Genomic DNA, 17,368 nt, shown 5'->3' with positions numbered 1-17,368 from the left:
TTTATCCTAAACATGCTCTCGTCACACACACTCTAGGGTTAGACTGCACTTAAATGACATCAGTAGAGGGACAATATCCATAATGCATGGATTAGCCATGTGTGTGTGTGTGTGTGTGTGTGTTGACAGTCACTCCAGGGCCAGTGGAGGCCTTAGCCTCTGATGCCATAGTGGGAGGTCTGGTGGGAGGAGTCACCTGCATCATGTGTACTACAGTGACCTACATGACCACATGACCACACACACACACACACACACAGGCAGCCATCCATGCAGACTGAACAGTCTTCCACCACAATACATTATTCACCAGAGTGAATGCATGCATGCACACACACACACACACACACACACACACACACACACACACACACACACACACACACACGATCTCAACTGCATTAAACATGTCAATATGAGACGGTGAGAGGGTGCTGTAGGTGTTGGTGGGTGATTTGTGAGGGGAGATAAAAAAGATGCGTTTTGACCTTTGAGAAACAATGGGAGGGAGGTGAATTTTGCCACCATAAGCAGATCTAATAAAAGGTCTTTGACTTTGCTACTATGACTCTCTGTATACCCTAAGCCCACCACACACACACACAAACATATTCCACACACACACACACACACACACACTCTGCACCCAAAGTTGTATAGAGGTGTTTGACCAAAGACACTAACCTTTCATGGAGGCCGGCTTGTCAATGGGGAAGTCTCCGTCCCACACAATGGAGAAGTCCACAGGCAGGTCACCCATCTCATTCCCTTCGTACCAGTACTGCAAGAGAAAACACACACACAGTCATCAATGACAATAGCAGAAGAGACAGCCCTTAAGACACATGTAGGAGTCCCAATGTAAACAGCAGCCACATCCCAGGCAGGAACATTAATCCCAGCCTCTTGTGTTTTGCTGAGTCAGCGCAATCCTCTCTTCTCCTCAGTGCCACTGTTTATGACTAAGCACAACTACACAAACTAAAGAACAGCCCACCTAGTGGCAGGGAAACTAGTAAGGTGCATCTGGGGATGGGGGTGAGAGTTGCCTTCTCTGACTACAGCAAAAACAACCTTTGACCTTGCGAAAGTAGTTGCCCGTCAGATGACCGTGGAGAAGCTGATGGTGGTCTTGTGTTTTTTTTTCTTTTAAACAGTCAGTGTCGTTTTAATTAACAGTAACACCCAGAGCACTTAGCCGGCACTATCTTAAGTGAACATCGCCGATCAGGTCCATTGACTGTCAGGGTGCGACACTTAAGGGAGTTCAGGAGAGGGGGAGAAAGGCAGATAGAGAGAGACAGACAGAGAGAGAGAGAGAGAGAGGGAGAGAGAGATAAATAGAAAAAAGAGTCACCCAGCCAAAGCCAAAGGACCCCTAGACACAACAGGAAGGAGGTGCAGCTCCTCCCAGAAGGCTGCATTAAGTCAATCCGGCGAATAAATGCAGACATCTCCGCAGTCGTTAAGTGGCGGCTAAACGGCCTGGCCGGGGAAAACAGATCTATCTGCAGCCTCTCGATATTGCTTTACAGCCCCCAAACCAAAATCTATACGGGGGAGCACTCACTCACACTAAAAACCGCATTCCTCAGACGCACACGCTCATTAGGCCTGATGGAAACATCAGCTGCTGGGTGACTGTTTACCCTCGCTGTCCAAGCGGGATATAGCAAAACCTGAGCAAACAAGCTGCACTGCCACAGACACACACACACAAAGACACACAGACACACACACAGACACAGACACACACACATACACACAACCTTCCCTGGGCACTCGACGGCCACCGCAACTGGAAAAACTACAGGGATATTTCAAGAGTCTTGGGAGAGTTGGGGTCAATTTTGACCGGCCGGCGCTTTCCCCCGCACAAGGTCAGAGATTCTCCCGTGCATAATGTCGCAAAAACTCAAGAGAAATATTTGAACCACCAGAGTGGTGCCATTTTAGCATTAAATGAGAAGTTCTCGCCCGCCTTACTGCAGAGGCTGCCAGAGCACATTCACAGTCAGGCAACAAAGAACATCTTTCATTATACCTGGAATATAACGATAAAGTGGCAGGGCTGAATGACTGTAGAGTCTGACACAGACTTCAAAAAGGTAATGATGACTGAGCTTTGAAGAAAAAAAAACAAAATGGCTCTGGAGAGGAAAAATATATCTGAAGTTAGAAAAGAAATAGGCCTTATAGATACGTAAAGCGAAATTCAGCGCCTTGTTGTCATGCTCATCTGTCATAGACTGTACAGATGAAAGCCACGGTGCAGTCATACAATGTAGTTTAGGTGGTAATGTAATGTATTTTTTGCGAGCCTATTGCCTCTTTTCAAGAGGAGAGGCAGTCAAGCCCGCTCGAGGAGATTAGTGCCGGAGTGTAAATGGGTGGAAGCTTTTGTGTCGGCCTGTACAATGGCAGCTTATCTCCGCCAGTCGTGAATTGATTTTCCTCAGGCTCTCTGTTTTCGGGTTGATCGGAGCGCCGAGTGGAGACGGACTGCCCTCGTTCTGTCAGGATCCACGCTGGTCCGCCTCGGAAAAGACAGTGAGGTAATCTCACCTTGAAAAAAAAAAAACCCAATCCATCTGTGTCTAAACACACCCCGCAGACTTCAAAAACAGCAAACTCAGAAAACGAAAAAAAATAAATAAATAAAAATCGACTGGAGGGATGAGAATATTGTCGTGGATGTTTGTGGGTTATTTTCCATCTGTGTGGTTTGTTTTACTTATCCTTCTTAAACTGAACAGCAACACTGAGCTGTGGAAGGAAAATTGTTAAACGCTGTGTCTGAAAGGCATTGTGGAGTATTTGGTCATGAGTATACTCTCTAAATAATTGATTCCCCCCCCACAATAACAATCTAACTGCATCACCTGATACTGGGTGCTCTTGTTGGCTTTTGATCATTATGATGGAAGATCAATCAGGGCATACAAAATTAAATTCCGCTAGTAAGAGAATTCCACCTTTTGCAAATAAATATAATTTTATTTTGGCCATACACTAAATGCAGTCACGACTAATTGCATACATTTCCAAAAATCAAGAGAACACTCTTTTTTAATCCCTGAGAACGAGACTGCTGGAGTCAGAATTTGGCTCGGGCAGAACTGTCGATGCACTCTCCTTCAAGTGACAGACTGAAAATCAATCTAACTTAATGATGGAGGCTTTCCTGTACATTTAATTAAGTTTTAAAAATGGAACTGAACTCAGCAGAAAGACAAACCAGTATAACTACCTCATGGAAAAAAGGGAACTATTCACTTGAAGCCGCTATTTATATAAACCTCAATAACTGACACATGGGGTGTCATCTCTCCCCTTGATCACCAATCCAACCATATGTCTGCATATTATTTTAATGACTACATTAAAGGATAAGGGGGGAAAAGAAGCTGCGTTTTATGGTTAAATATCTCAGACGCAGTTTCAGGTTTTTCTTCCGTTGACGGGGAGCCATGATGTGATGGTTTGGTCTTATTCCCGAGAGGATCGCAAGCATCTGCATGGTTGAGAACAATGACGTGCTCGATGAGGGTATATTCACGGGCGGCTGAACTCTCGTCCCCCTCCATAAATGAGGCGAGATTGTTGGTCCAAGGACTAACCAAAGCATTCTTTCCCCATGAGGACTTGCGGCATGGCGTCCGTGGTGCTGATCTCATACAGAACGTTCTGGAGTATCACTTACGGGCTTATATCTTCATTTAGAGCACACAGCTGAGACTCAAATTACACAGCAAAGGGGCTCAGAGCAACTATGATATGATGGGAAACACAATAGGTCCATAATTTATATGGCTGATTGATCACCATCGTTCAATGATCAATTTATCTAAATGGAGAGCAGCTGTTGCAGTCCGAGTCATCTATGACCTGAACTATGTGGCAAAGTGAAGGCAGAGGAAAATAATGACTGGACAGCGTTAATGAAAATTAGCGGATGGGGGGCGGGGGTGGTTGATTCAGATAGGTATACTGTAGGATAAGAGTTAGTGGAAAAGGGCTATTCTTGGCCTGTTGCTAGGTGGAAGTTGGCAGATTGGGTAGAGGTAGTTTTGAAAGAACATAAAAAAACAACACTGCTTTTTTGTTCCCATTCTGCTCAGGATCTCTTTAGCACAGTGTGGTGCGGCGCACTTTGCGGCACTGGAGAATTTAATGTCTGATTGAGCACTCGATATAAAATAATAGAATAATCAGGGCAAGCTGGTACAAAAAAGCCTGGCGAAAATAATGTTCAAGTGTTTTCATTCAGAAAGCCATGCTACCCAGCAAAGACTGTAATGATGTCCTTTGTGAGGGGCCCTTTCCATGGAGAGGCTAGTTCCGAACTTCGTCATTGGGTAAAAGGCCTCCGCTGCTCGGTTACCTGGGCAACACCGCCTGTGCCCGGCACACAAGGGTCAGTGTCACTTAGCAACTCTTTTGTTCATGGATTCATTTGAAGAGGAACATTTATTTCCCTTTTTGCCTTGAAAGGAAATATGAAAAGGTAGTTTAGAAGTGTGTCTTGATTTCAACTCATGAGGCATGGTGAAAGAGAAGCATTTGTTATGCGAGCTGGAAAAAAAACAAAAAAGAAAAAAAGGGGATATATATGGGGGAAAAGCAAATGCTTATTAAGTTTCAACTTCAACCAACACATTTATCATTTATTTGAAAGGCTATGCGTGTGAGTGCGTTTGTGTGTGTCCGTGTGTGTGTGTGTGTGTGTGTGTAGGTGGGGTGGAGATGTATCATTCTGATTTATTCTTGCTATGGCAGCATATTGCTGATGTCTGCAGTGCAAATCATGAGAAAAGACAGATAAAGGAAGAAACAGGAAGGGCTGAATTTTAGCCTGGATTAAGAATCACATCTTTGCTTCTGACACGTTAACAAATCACATCTCGGAAAAGAAGATGCTTTCCCCCCCACCTTTTTACAGCGGAGAGCTTGATTTATGAATTGGCATGCATTCACAAAAATGACTTGGGGAAGTCGTCTGATATGGAAACATGTGACCGAGGCACCTGCACTTCCCCTTAGCGCTGTGTGAAGTCAATAAACAGGCAGGAGCGCACCCTCAGCATGGCAAGCCCAAGTCCCGACTTGTAAAGCAATCAACAGGAAAGGGGAGCCATTTTCCGCAAGCGATAGCATCTCTGCATCCATGTCTGCTCGCATCATCAACTGTAGTCAAACACCCTTCTGCCAAAAGCTTCCATCCCTGGATGGACAATGGAAGCCATCTCACAAGGGCATCCTGTATCCAGGCCATCTGCCTTCACCTTCCATGTTGTCATGCTAATCGTGCTCGCTTAAATAGGCTCTAATTGCTCAACAGCGGTCAAGACCTTGGAGTCATCAGTGCCTTAAGTACAGTATGCCCGTTCATGAGGCGGAAGCTGGGAACTTGTAGTAGTGAAGTCAATAAATGGGAATGAGAGCCCCATAAGTACCAGCGTCCTAAGTGGCAACTTGACCCGTAAAGAAATGAATGGCAGAGAGGAGACATTTTACGCAAATGACAGTATCTACATCCGCGTCTGCTGAGGTCACTCGTCAGACACACTTCCGCCAAAGCTTCGATCTGGACATAGGGTTGAAGCCATCTCACAAGGGCATCCTTTATCGTGGTCATCTGCGAGCCACCTTTCACTTTGTCATGCTAATCATGGCTCCAATCATGCAGCAGCGATCAGGACCTTTAACATGTAGGAGCCCAAAGTACAGCATGCCCGTTCATGGGCCGGAAGCTAGGAGTCGCAGTACAATGCAGACATTGTAGGAGAGAGCAGAGAGGGCAGCTGTTCCAACTCTGTGTGTGTGTGTGTGCGTGTGTGTGTGTGTGTGTGGCCATGTGTGTGCATGTTAATGTTAATGTGTGTGTGTGTGTGTGTGTGTGTGTGTGTGTGTGTGTGTGTGTGTGTGTGTGTGTGTGAGTGTGTGTGTGTGTGGGGTGGGTGTGTGTGTGTGTTCGGGTGGGTGGGTGGGTGTGTTGGTCAGAGCAGTGCGGGGAGGGTAGATGGGAGCAGGAAACTGCTGAAAAATTAAGCGGCATAAAAAGGACCAGTTAACTTGATTTGGGTCCCTCGCTGCCAACGAGAAGCGGGGGAGTAGGTCCCCGAGGGGAGAGAGATTTGCATCCGGATAAGGACAGCGAAACGAGCCGCAGTACAATAAGTCTGCCCTGAGTGATTATCGCCACTGTCCAAATCCCCCTCCACATCTCTCAAAAACTGCCAGGCCCATCCCAGCTGAAAGAGCTAAAAAAAGAAAAAAAGAATGAAAAAGAGAAAGCTGGTCCTCACACACATTTCCGAGTGTGACCAAAGGATCAGGGAACCGTTTGAGACAATGGCCACGCAATTCAGAAGACAAATTCAGCATTCAAACACTCGGCATACACCAGGTTCCTTTTATTTTTTTGACAAATGGCGCCTCAACTACTTCAAAATTGCATGTGAACTGTGGCAGTAATAGTCCCAGGTGAAATTGAGGGGTGGAAAGAAATCGCTCAGGCTCCCTGACTGCCTTCCTTTCACTCAGTGCATCCATTTCCACACGGCCTCCACCACCAACCCACCCACCCCCCTTCCCCTCCCCTCCTCAAGCAGCAGCAGCAGCAGCACACAACAGGGTGTTGTGTGTTGGGGGGTAATATGCTGACCGATTCATAAAAGTTGCACGGGCGTCATGAGTAAACACGAGATGAAGCTGATTGATTCAGCGGCACCCATCGGAGGACACTCCCAATTGCATTAGCATGGACCTCTCGGCCTCAAAGTCACCTGGCTCCCACGAGGTGGGAATGAAGGCGCGCCACTCCACTTGACGGCCTTATTGATTGATGGCTGCTGCCAGTGAGTGACTGAGCAAGTGTGTGCACCCTTGTGTGTGTGTGCATGTGTGTGTGTGTGTATGTGTGTGTATATGTGTGATTCTGTGTGCATGTGTGTCATGTCTGCCTTGGTGTGCATGTGTATGTGATGGTGTGTGTTTGTTTGTTGGTGGGAGAAATGTGTACGCGCGCACACACACACACACACACACACCGCTGGGAGCATGAGTAATCTGCAGCATGTCTTTGCAGCGGCCAGATTACTATTCAACGGAGATTCATGGAATGCAGGGGGAGAAGCCCAGAGGAGATGATATGCTCTCTCTCGGCGGTGTCACAGGTAATCAGACTATCAATTAATCTGAAAGGGCCCTATCCCAACAAAGAAGGGAGGAGAGGAGAGGAGAGGAGAGGAGGAGAGAGTCAAAGAGATAAAGGGAGATATAGGTACTAGATAGGAGGGGTGAGGGAAGGATAGAGGGAGGAAAAGATACCGAGAGAAAGCAGAGAAGGGAGAGGAAGAGAGAGAGAGGAAGAGATAGCAGAAAGGAAGGTAGAGAGGAAGGGAGAGAGGGAGGGAGAGGAGAGAGAGAGGGGGGAAAGAGAGAGCACAAAGAAGAAGGAGAAACAGTGACTGCCTATCAGTCAGAGGCCAAGGATGTCTCCCGCTGGTGTCAGATTGAAGGGAGACTGATGCTGACGTGAGATTTATAGTTCCCACCAACACAGATAGCTCCTAATTCTAAATACGGTGCCGACTCGTCTGCAAATCACTAAAGCGCTCGGAATACAAAGTTGAGGTCATAAATATTAATCCCGCTGGAGGTTTGTCCACCCCTTCTCCGCCATTAGTCATGCGGCCGGTTGTTAAGGAGCGGAAGGATGAGGCACCTGTTGCTCTTTTTATCTCTCTCCCAACGTCTCGCTCCATCGTTCCGCTCACACCTTCTGTCCACCCCACGGGCCACGCCGAGGAATCCTCATAACTCGCTCAACACCCCCTGCACTCCACAGCCAGGTTTGGGAGTCCAGGAGAGCTTGTGCCCTGACACACGCGCGCACACACACACACACACACACACAGACACACAAAGACACACACACACACAGATACACACACACACACACACACACACATGTATATATATATATATATATATATACACACACACACACACACACACATGCACCACCGCTGGTTTAAAATAAAATTAATGGCGTCCTACAAAAACTATGTTTCAATTTCAATTTAAATGCATAGTGGGGAGCGGGACTGGGACACAGGGCGGGGGTCAGAGACAGCGTGAGTGATGAGAGCGGGGAAATGAATGAGAGCAGATGGGGGCACGGCTGCCGCGACGTTGCTCCTGTGCCACAGTCCTTCCCTCCCCACGCCAGCACCAACCCCGCCCTCCCCACCCGAACCTGAGGATGGAGCGGGCGGTGGCAGCATGTGTCATTCCGGGAAAGGACAACAATCAATCCCGCCGCGGCGCGCCAAGCCCCTGCCGTATGGGGCGGTTGGGCCGCGGCAGCAGACGTGATTCCCATTATTAAGTGGCCGCGGGACATCAATCGCGCTGTCCAAGGACAGAGGCACGCCGGGCTGCCTGCCCTTTGACCCCACATAGGTCAAAAGGGTCAAAGAGCACACACTCCACCGCATGTCTCATTCCTCCCACCCACCCATCCCACCCAATCCCTCGACCCCTACCCCCTGCCCCGTGAAATGGCGACACCACATTCCCCTTCACTAGGTCACATTGTCAGACCAAATTAAGACCCACATCCAGTGCTGAGCTAATTATTTTACAAGGCTCCCTGGGGTTACTGTGACAACCAGATGGGTCACAGAAGGCTGCCGTCTGTATCGGCACCATGAGACAGAGGGAGAGAGGGAGGGAGGCGAGAGAGGTGAGGAGAGAATGTGAGAGATGTGGAGGGGGAAGGAGAATGCATGGGTGAGAGGGAGAGAGAGAGAGAGAGAGAGAGAGAGAAAGAAAGAAAGATAGATGCAGGGCAAAAGGGAGAGAGAAAGAGAGAGAGAGAAAGAAAGATAGATGCAGGGCAAAAGGGAGAGAGAGAGAGAGAGGTAGAGCAAAAGAGAAAGAGGGAGAGAGAGAGAAGGGTGAAGGGAGAGTGGGGAGACTTTCAATGTCAGTTCTCTGACACGCCACATTTTTCACTGGGATTGTGAAAACAAGGGCTTGAACGTTATGAATTGATGTCTCTGCTGATTTCCGGGATAAAGGTTTTCCTTTTCTCTCGGTCCCCCCCGCTCCTGCTCCCTCCCACCCTGATCAGAGACTGTGCAAAGTCACCTTGACTTGCTCTGGCAGATTTTCCAGACAAATTCATTGTCATTCTGTCCCCTCAAGAGCAATGTTCTGCACTGTACCAAATTCCCCCAAAAAAGGAGAAGTGTTCCTCAGCATACGCAATTCTGTAATGAGGCGAGGAGAGACAGAGCATTCTTTCCCTCCACAAACCCAAATACCATCTGAGCGCCGTCGGAAGGAAGGAGAGGAAAAAAAAGAACACGGATAAATCACTGCACAAATATTTTAACGTTACTTAGAAAACATTCTGCTTTTCAGACTGCTGCTAAATCCATAGTCAAGCTCCATATTTACTTTAAGCTAAAGACGCTAAAGCCATTTAGCCCAGTAGAGGCTATCTGGCTGCAACAGGAGGGGCTAACGGCACCATCTCCATCCATTAGCATGGGCTTAGCCTGGGCCCAAGCTGCGTGGGTGACTGCGGGAAGAGAGTTAATTACGGATTACAGCCCCTCAATGCTCCGTGCCAATTGGAAGGGCATGGGCGCACACATGAGGGTCTCAAGCATGTCTGTGGTACTTCAGCTAGGCTGATAAAAAGTCTGACTCTAGCAATTCAAAAAGGTCAAGTGTTTTACTTCATAACAATCTACTATCCATAGAACCCATACAATGGCAAAGCAAATGTATGTCTTGGGCATCATCTGATTTATTCTGGAAGATGATGGATGCGGTGCATAGTGAATGGTGAAATGGGAGCCTCATGGCTCCAGGGCTTACCGAAGTGTTCTGGCACTGGATGCAGGAGCTGTTGAAGCGGACGGCGGGAATGCGCTGCACTTTGCCCTGGATGTTGAACACGCACTCGTAGTTCTTCTGCCCCGACTGCGGCTGTGGGAGGTTGCGTGCCCGCAGCGTGATCGGCCGGATTATACCAGCGGGTACCAGGATGTCACTGGTGGGGAGGATCTGCGGACAGCCCTGAAGCCAAAAAAAAAAAGAGAGAGAGAGAGAGAGAGAGAGAAAGAGAAAGAGAGAGGATGAGTGTTAAATAAATGGCTTTACGATCATTATCTCATGTGAATGCTAGACCATTAAGATAAAGAATGTTTGATTAAAACTAACATTATCGTTCATTATGCTTTCTCGCAGTGACTAAAAAAGATGTATCGATTCCAGCTTCGTGGCCTAAGGACAGTGAGTAATATATCCATTTAAGGGGAACTTTCCCCAAACAAACAAGAGCACCGATTCAGTACACGAGGAGCCAGATAGGGGAGATATCGTGGAGGGGAGGACCATTAAAAGGCGGAATTGCTGGAAACCAAAAAGCTCAAACAGAGGTTAAAAATCCCCATTACACAGCTGTTGGATCCATCTCCCACTTTTTACGAGCCACAGGTTTCTCTGCAAAATCTCACTGATGAAGCGGGAAATTAATATCTTCCTTAGTCCTGCACGTCTGCCCATGTTAGTGAAGTGATTACACGTCCCCTGTCCAGAGATGGATCGGAGCATTCATCAAAAGGCAATCCTATCGACAACACTGGAAGTAATGCATGGAGGATTCACCACAGTGACAAAAAAGTGTGTGTGTGTGTGTGTGTGTGTGTGTTGGGGGTTACAGAAGCAGGAGAAAGGATATGCAACTGTGGATGTAGATGTAGAGAGGGGGTTGTGATCTTGGGTGATTCTTTCAACCCCAGCTGTGCACGAAAGGGATATTTAGTACGATCTGTTATCTATTTAACATCCAACAATAATCAAGGAGGCCGTAAAAGCGATTTGCCCGTGCAGAAAACGTAAATCAGCGGTGACAGCCGCGCCTTCTGTCCGTGGACGGCGAGGGAGAGCAAGCTGAGCGCGAGCCCATCTAACAATGATGCAACTCCCGCACCCTGCACCAGGCCCATAAATCTCACCGCTGGCGGCTGATTTGTAAGGGTTTTGTGTGCATCGGTGCGTCGATAAATCTCATTTTCATATTTAGGCTATGAGAAATGAGAGGTGGGGGTGGGTGTGTGCATGGAGGGGGGGATTGCGCCCATGTCTTGGTGGGTGGCTCAGGTGGTGGTGGCTGGTGTTTTTCTGCTGGTGGATGTGGAGGATGGGGGCTGTGGGGCGGGCGGGCGGGCGGGCGGGCGGGCGGGCAAGCGGGCAGAGAAGGAATGCAGTCATGCCGCAATATGAATCTGATTCATCAACTCCATTAAATAAGCCAGCAGCCAGGAGCAGGAGTGAGATGACAGTGGAAACGCTGTCGCTAGTTAGCCTGGCCACCACCCCCACTCGCTCCTTCCATGATAAATGGGTCCCAGCGGATTCGGAGGGTTCCCGAACAAAACGCTCAGATCATACATCACTTAGGGTTTTTAATGGAGGTCAATCTAAATGCTGATTAGGAAAAAAAAGAGTCAGGGGTTTAAATTAATGAAGAACCCGGCGACTGCCTGTGTGATATCGAACAATCTCATTACATTTGTGTTGTGCTCCCCAGGTCTCTGAGTGGTGTGTTCATGTTGGTCCTCCGTATGGAGCTCATAATACACCACACACACACGCCCAGAAAAACACACACGTTACAAGAAATACAGCCGCTCAAAAACTCTGGAAACACACGGATAGTGTCGGAATAAGCCCCATATATATATATATATATATATATCTAATGTCTCCCTGGACACAGTCTTTGGAGTGGACTGTAAGTGTATGAGTGTATGTGTGTCTGTATGAGTGTGTCTGTGTGTGTGAGAGAGAGAGAGAGAGAGAAAAAGAGTGAGAGAGAGAGATGGATGGAAACTCTAAAGTCCACAAAGCACTCCAGCACATGCGACCCAATGAGCTCTCAGAAACGTAACATCGGTGCGACAGCCCAGGTAATGGACTCGTGAGGGCTTTTCATCAAACTCCAGGCTGAGATTTGACACAGGGCATCAGTTTACAGATTCCATAGCTATAAAAAGCTGTACTTTTTAATTGAGGATTTCATTACTGGTGCACGTTCTCTCATAAGAGCCATTGTCCACTCCACTCACCCTGATTCTAGCAAAGCTGAAAAGGATGAAAACTGCTTTAACTTGATAGTGATGAACTGTTCCACTAACATTCTAACATAGTTACAAGAGCAACAAGAGCAATGATCTAAAACGCTGACTGTCTGCAACACGCACATAATAATACGTCCAATAATTTTCAGGATATTGACAAATAACAGTCTCATTCACAAGTGCCCATTAACTAGCCTAGAAATCTAGACACACCCTAGCGGCAGCAAATTTAATTTGCAGCCAGGGTAGTTAAGCAACTCTCCGTTGGCTTGCGAGCTGGAAAAATGAAACTTCTATCAGGCCAATCACATCGTGTATAGAGTTGGCGACGGTTCCACGTGAATTCCCTGCTACTTGAAAACAAAGAAGATGGATGCTGTTGCTGACAACAGACGAATCGCGACTGGAGTCAAGCTTTTTTTAATTTGGCAAAAGTTTGATGAACTAGTCAACTAGCTCCGCTGGTGGGAAAATGCATGGGACTCATGAGCTGTATCACGTGCAGAGGAAATTTGAAAGACAACCGTTTATCCCGCCTCTCGTGAGCAGTGCCAATGGATAGTTCCCAGACCCTACATCTTGATGTGGGTATGGCTCGTCAGGCTACCCATTAACATCACTATTCAGGGAATTTAGTATCTAAATGTAAAAATGTTATAAAATGGCTTTGCTGGGTTCACACAATTTCAGATTTTTTATAAACTGCAGTGGTCTACATCTCCACCATAAAACATAAAACTACTGCAAACATAAAATGTCTATTGATTTCTTCAAACCAGACATCAGTGAGACGTGCACAGCAGCTACTCTCTTGCAGCATCGTGCTTATATTAGATGTGTTGGGAAAACATTACCATAAATAATCACCATAATCATGAGGATTTCGATAATCTACTAATTACAATAATAAGATGGCAGAAAGCTCATGCTGTTTAAAGGCGGTACACTAAATGGTCCGAACCCAAATATAAGAACTTCCGACGTCAACCTTCCGAGGTCTTTGACAGCCAGTCTGCTTGTATAGAAAAGACAGGAAGCCACCTCTCTCCTTCCTCCCTTCCAAAGCAAAGCAAGGAAAGGGGGTTAACACAAATCTCCCATCAATCCACGGCATCTGCATTCCTGGGAAATGTAATACAATGGCACCCTAGCACCGGCAGCCCCTCGAGCTCCCCCCTCCACTTAATTCCATCTGCTTGTTTTCATTAAGCGCACTTAATCAGCCCTTAATTATGAATTACACAAGCAACAGATAAACACAGTGTCGTCAGCGGGCTTAGAGGTCGGCGGGCCGAGCCAAGTCGACTACAGAACCAGGCTGGAGGTCAACTCCATCAGGGTAATAAGCGCACACGTGCTCCATTTCGAGGGCTGTAAGGGCATCGCTTAAGATCAGGAGCTCCGAGCAGCCTCAGGCTTTGGGAGGCAAGGTGAGCCACTGTGCTTCGTCATGGCCACAGCAGGTCTTACGAGGGACAGACCTTGGCAACGCCAGGCATTGCAAGGAGCGAGTTGAGGGGGCGGAAGGGGTGATGAAGATCAGAGGGAGGAGGAGGAAGAGGAGTCCCACCTCCAGTTGTAACTGAATAGTTTCTGCAGCAGCTGGATGTTTTCCCCGGGTGGACCCTTTCTCTAATGCAGATTAGCACCCCATTAGGCCAGGGCAGGCAGTTTACAGCCTGTTGACAGGGTTGCCATTAACCTTATTGTGCATATCCCAGTTATCAAACAGCTAAGCACTTTTCTCTGTTGAAACATTAAAAGCCAGAGCCTGTGGGGAGCACAGAGATGAAGAAGAAAAAAACAACACACAGGCTTTGACGCAGGCACAAGTGCACAAGCACTCTGTCTCCTGCTCTCTCTCTCACACACACACACACACACACATACACACACACACACACACACACACACACACACAGACACACACACGCAGGCGGAGTAGCCAATCTTCAATCTCTCAGTGCGGAGAGCAGGGGCAAATGAGCTGTTGCTTACATATACAATTTCTTCAGCGATGAATTGCGCGGTCCCTATTCTTCTCTTTCCATCTCTGCCACCCCACTAATCCCATTTCCAGTCTGCATGTGCCATAATCCATGAAATGCCCTCCCTCCCTCCCTCCCTCCCCTCTCCCTGCAGTGGAAGGCATCCAGCTCTGTGTCATGTGGGAACTGCTCCAATTAAATGCTACATGAGATTTTCTGCCCTCACTCTTCAGCAACAGCCCCTAACCCCCAAACTTCTACCACCACCTTCCCTCGCCAAAAAAAAAAAAAACTACAAAACACACACTCATAGTCACTCACTGGAACAAATTAAGCTTCTACAGCAGTCATGGTTTCTATGTGTACGTGAGCGCACAAGCTCTACTTTATTAGTACATAAACACCCCACAAATTGCATGACAAGAGTAAATTTGAACAGCTCCATTGTAATTATAGCACCCTTGCAACAATTTGGTTGTGTCATGTTGGCATAACATACCATACAAAAACCCCCATTTGCCTTCCTGTTTAAACTGAGCTTTAAGGCAACATGCACGTAGTGGCTGCCGTGCCGACCTTAAAGAGGTCTGGCATGAGAGAGTTCAGGGAGACGCAGAGAGTGAGAGAGCACCGGATGTCATTTAGACCGGCGTTGCAGTCCTTCCCGCAGACGCGGCGAGAGATCAGGCGCGACTCCTTTCACTCAGGGGCGCGTATCAACAGGCCAGTCAGTCTGCAGGGGCCCCACATCAGATCTCACCGCTGGCCGGAAGCTGGGGGCAGCCTATGTTTAACTTACTAAGTGTCCTGAGATGCAAAAACAAAGATAGCTTATCACTGCCATGGGGTGAGAACAGTGTGTGTCTGTGTCTGTGTGTGTGTGTGTGTATAGGAGAGAGAGAAAGAGAGAGAGAGAGAGAGAGAGAGAGAGAGAGAGAGAGAGAGAGAGAGAGAGAGAGAGAGAGAGACAGACAGAGAGAGAGAGAGAGAAAGAGAGAGAGAGAGAGAGAGAGAGAGAGAGAGAGAGAGACAGAAAGTTGCAGACTGAATAGAGAGAGTATCAGGAGGGAGCAAGGGCAAGGTCAATTGGGGGAAATAGAGAGGGACACTGAAAAAAATGGAAAAGCAACAGAGGGGGAGGAGAGAGACAGAAAGAAGAGAGTGTAGAGAAAAAAAACAGAGAGAAAGAAACCATGAGTAGACAAAGAGAGACAGAGCGTGAGAATGGGGAAGAGAGAAAGAGTAGAGAGAGAGAGAGTGATTAGAGACAAAGCATGAGTGAGTGTGAGAGAGAGAGGGAGCGATAGAGCAGAGATAAAAGAATAAAGGGCATGTGAGCCCAGCATGGGCGTTGATGGCAGTCGCCAGCTCTGCCCCCTCTGCTTGGCTGCTGTGGCGGCATGCGGTGGAAGCGCTACAGCCTGGGCCTCTTTGTAATGGCCCGCTGGTGACAGACGCTCACCGTGGCACTTCCCCTCTCACTATAACCTCCACCAACCCAACACCACCCACCGCCACTCCCTCTAGTCCCTGCCCAGCCCGGAGAACCCTGGAGAAACCAGGAGCATTGCCACGCTTCCTGCTGGGCTAATGGCTCCACTGTCACTCATCCTGTAATTAATTACCGGCCCCGTCGCTCGTTAATAAAAGGCCGCCCCACAGAGCTGCATTGCCAAGAGGGAGTTAGGGGCTGGTGTGGTGGGATGGGGGATGGTGTGTGTGTTGTTTTGGAGGGAGGAATGTGTGTCAGTATGTGTGTGTGTGTGTGGAGGGATGAGAGATAGATAGAAACAGAGGGGCAAGTGTAGAGAGAGAGAGAGAGAGAGGGAGGGGAGGAGGAGGGAAGAGGGAGAGAGAAAAGCGGGGCACCGTTTTTGATGTGATCTCCCAGCGGGCCGGGACAGTGAGGGGGCCGGTATGAAAATGTGTCTCCGAGCGCTCGGCGGCCATTAGAGGCGCGGGAGAGCCGTTTCTGGGCTGTGCGGAGGGGAGGGGCCGCCGGCGAGGTTAAAGACCAGCCGGCTGTAATTAACTTCACAGTAATGACTCTGGCGACGCGGGAGGAAGGGAGATGGTGGCGGCGATGCCACCGCTGCCGCCCGCACTCCGTCTCTGTCTCTGGCCATGCCTGCTCTGCACAGCCCTGCACTGGGGCTGGACTGCTGGAAGGATAAAACGCTTCCTCATATTCTTTCACAAAGCCTCCACACAGACAGCAATGCATTGTTGTCAGTAAAAAGGATGGCATCATCCTACTGATGTGTTGTTTGAAAGAGGTGACCCTTTAGAAGCCTAAGAACAAAGCCATGAAGGACTTCCAGATAACTTTTTCATAACATAGTTCCTGTATCAGACTAGCGACAGGAGCCGGAGGAAAAGTGTCAGAGTTGCCATTTTACAGCGACAAGAGACAAGTGGTCAATCTGAGTGAAGAAAGCATGAAGTACTTTGCTTGAAACTCAACCTGACAAAAATAATCCAAGCTCATAGATGGCTGTATTTCTGTATAAAAGTCAAACGTTTGGGATTTGTGCCCTTATATTTGGTAAAAGTAGGACAGAAAGAGGCACTATTAAATCTAAAATCCCCAGTGCCAACCACTTACTTCACATTAGCATGTTAGCAAGCAACTGGTGTGGTCAACCCGTGTCCAGCACTGCCTTGTTTATGAGCAAGTAACGCCCATTTGGCGACAAGTTTCTGGAGTCTCCCTGTGTCTCCCTTCTGTGTCCCCTGTGGGACCGTAGGGTTAGAGCACTGTTCTGTGCAGAGAGAATACAGGGAACCTTAAATGTTCAAGGTTGCGCTCTTCCTCACTCTACACTGAAGAGGCATAGGGTGCATTATGGGTGCTCAGGAAGAGAAGGAGAGAGAGTCGGGGGGGGAGAAAATAAAAGCAATGCCTCTAAAGTCTCTGGTCAAAATCTCAGCATCTTTTCAGATCTTGTTCCAGATTCAGAGGGAAAGCACCCTGCGAGTTTGTGCTCTGTAGCACTGAGAGAAGAGAAGAAAAGAGACGAGATGAGAAGACAAGAGAAGAGAGGAGAACAGAAAAGCTCAGCTCTGAGGTCAGAGGCTTCAAGGCCAGCAGGCGGGGATCTGACGAGACAAGACGAGCAAAGATCAGGGAGCTCTTAAAGAAGGTAGAAAGCTGCAGAGAAAAAAACTCTACTGTACCACAAAGCTCTGTATTTCACCAATACATAACACGTGTAC

At 47.9% G+C, this 17,368-nt stretch overlaps 1 protein-coding gene across 2 annotated transcripts in view; it reads right to left on the bottom strand.

The window, feature by feature from the left end:
• Positions 1 to 17,368, bottom strand: part of plxna3 (plexin A3) — a 124,455-nt gene that overhangs the window by 31,345 nt on the left and 75,742 nt on the right. For both annotated transcript variants that reach the window (XM_048240860.1, XM_048240859.1), the window contains exons 10-11: positions 9,898 to 10,098; positions 685 to 781 (exon numbers count right to left, since the gene is read on the bottom strand). In XM_048240860.1, coding sequence (XP_048096817.1) covers positions 685 to 781; positions 9,898 to 10,098 — 298 coding nt within the window. The remainder of the gene's footprint in view (positions 1 to 684; positions 782 to 9,897; positions 10,099 to 17,368) is intronic.

Source organism: Alosa alosa, chromosome 4, assembly GCF_017589495.1.
Source record: "Alosa alosa isolate M-15738 ecotype Scorff River chromosome 4, AALO_Geno_1.1, whole genome shotgun sequence".
NCBI lineage: Eukaryota > Metazoa > Chordata > Actinopteri > Clupeiformes > Clupeidae > Alosa > Alosa alosa.
Note: the sequence above shows the minus strand (reverse complement) of the source record. Positions and strands in the feature narration are given on the sequence as shown.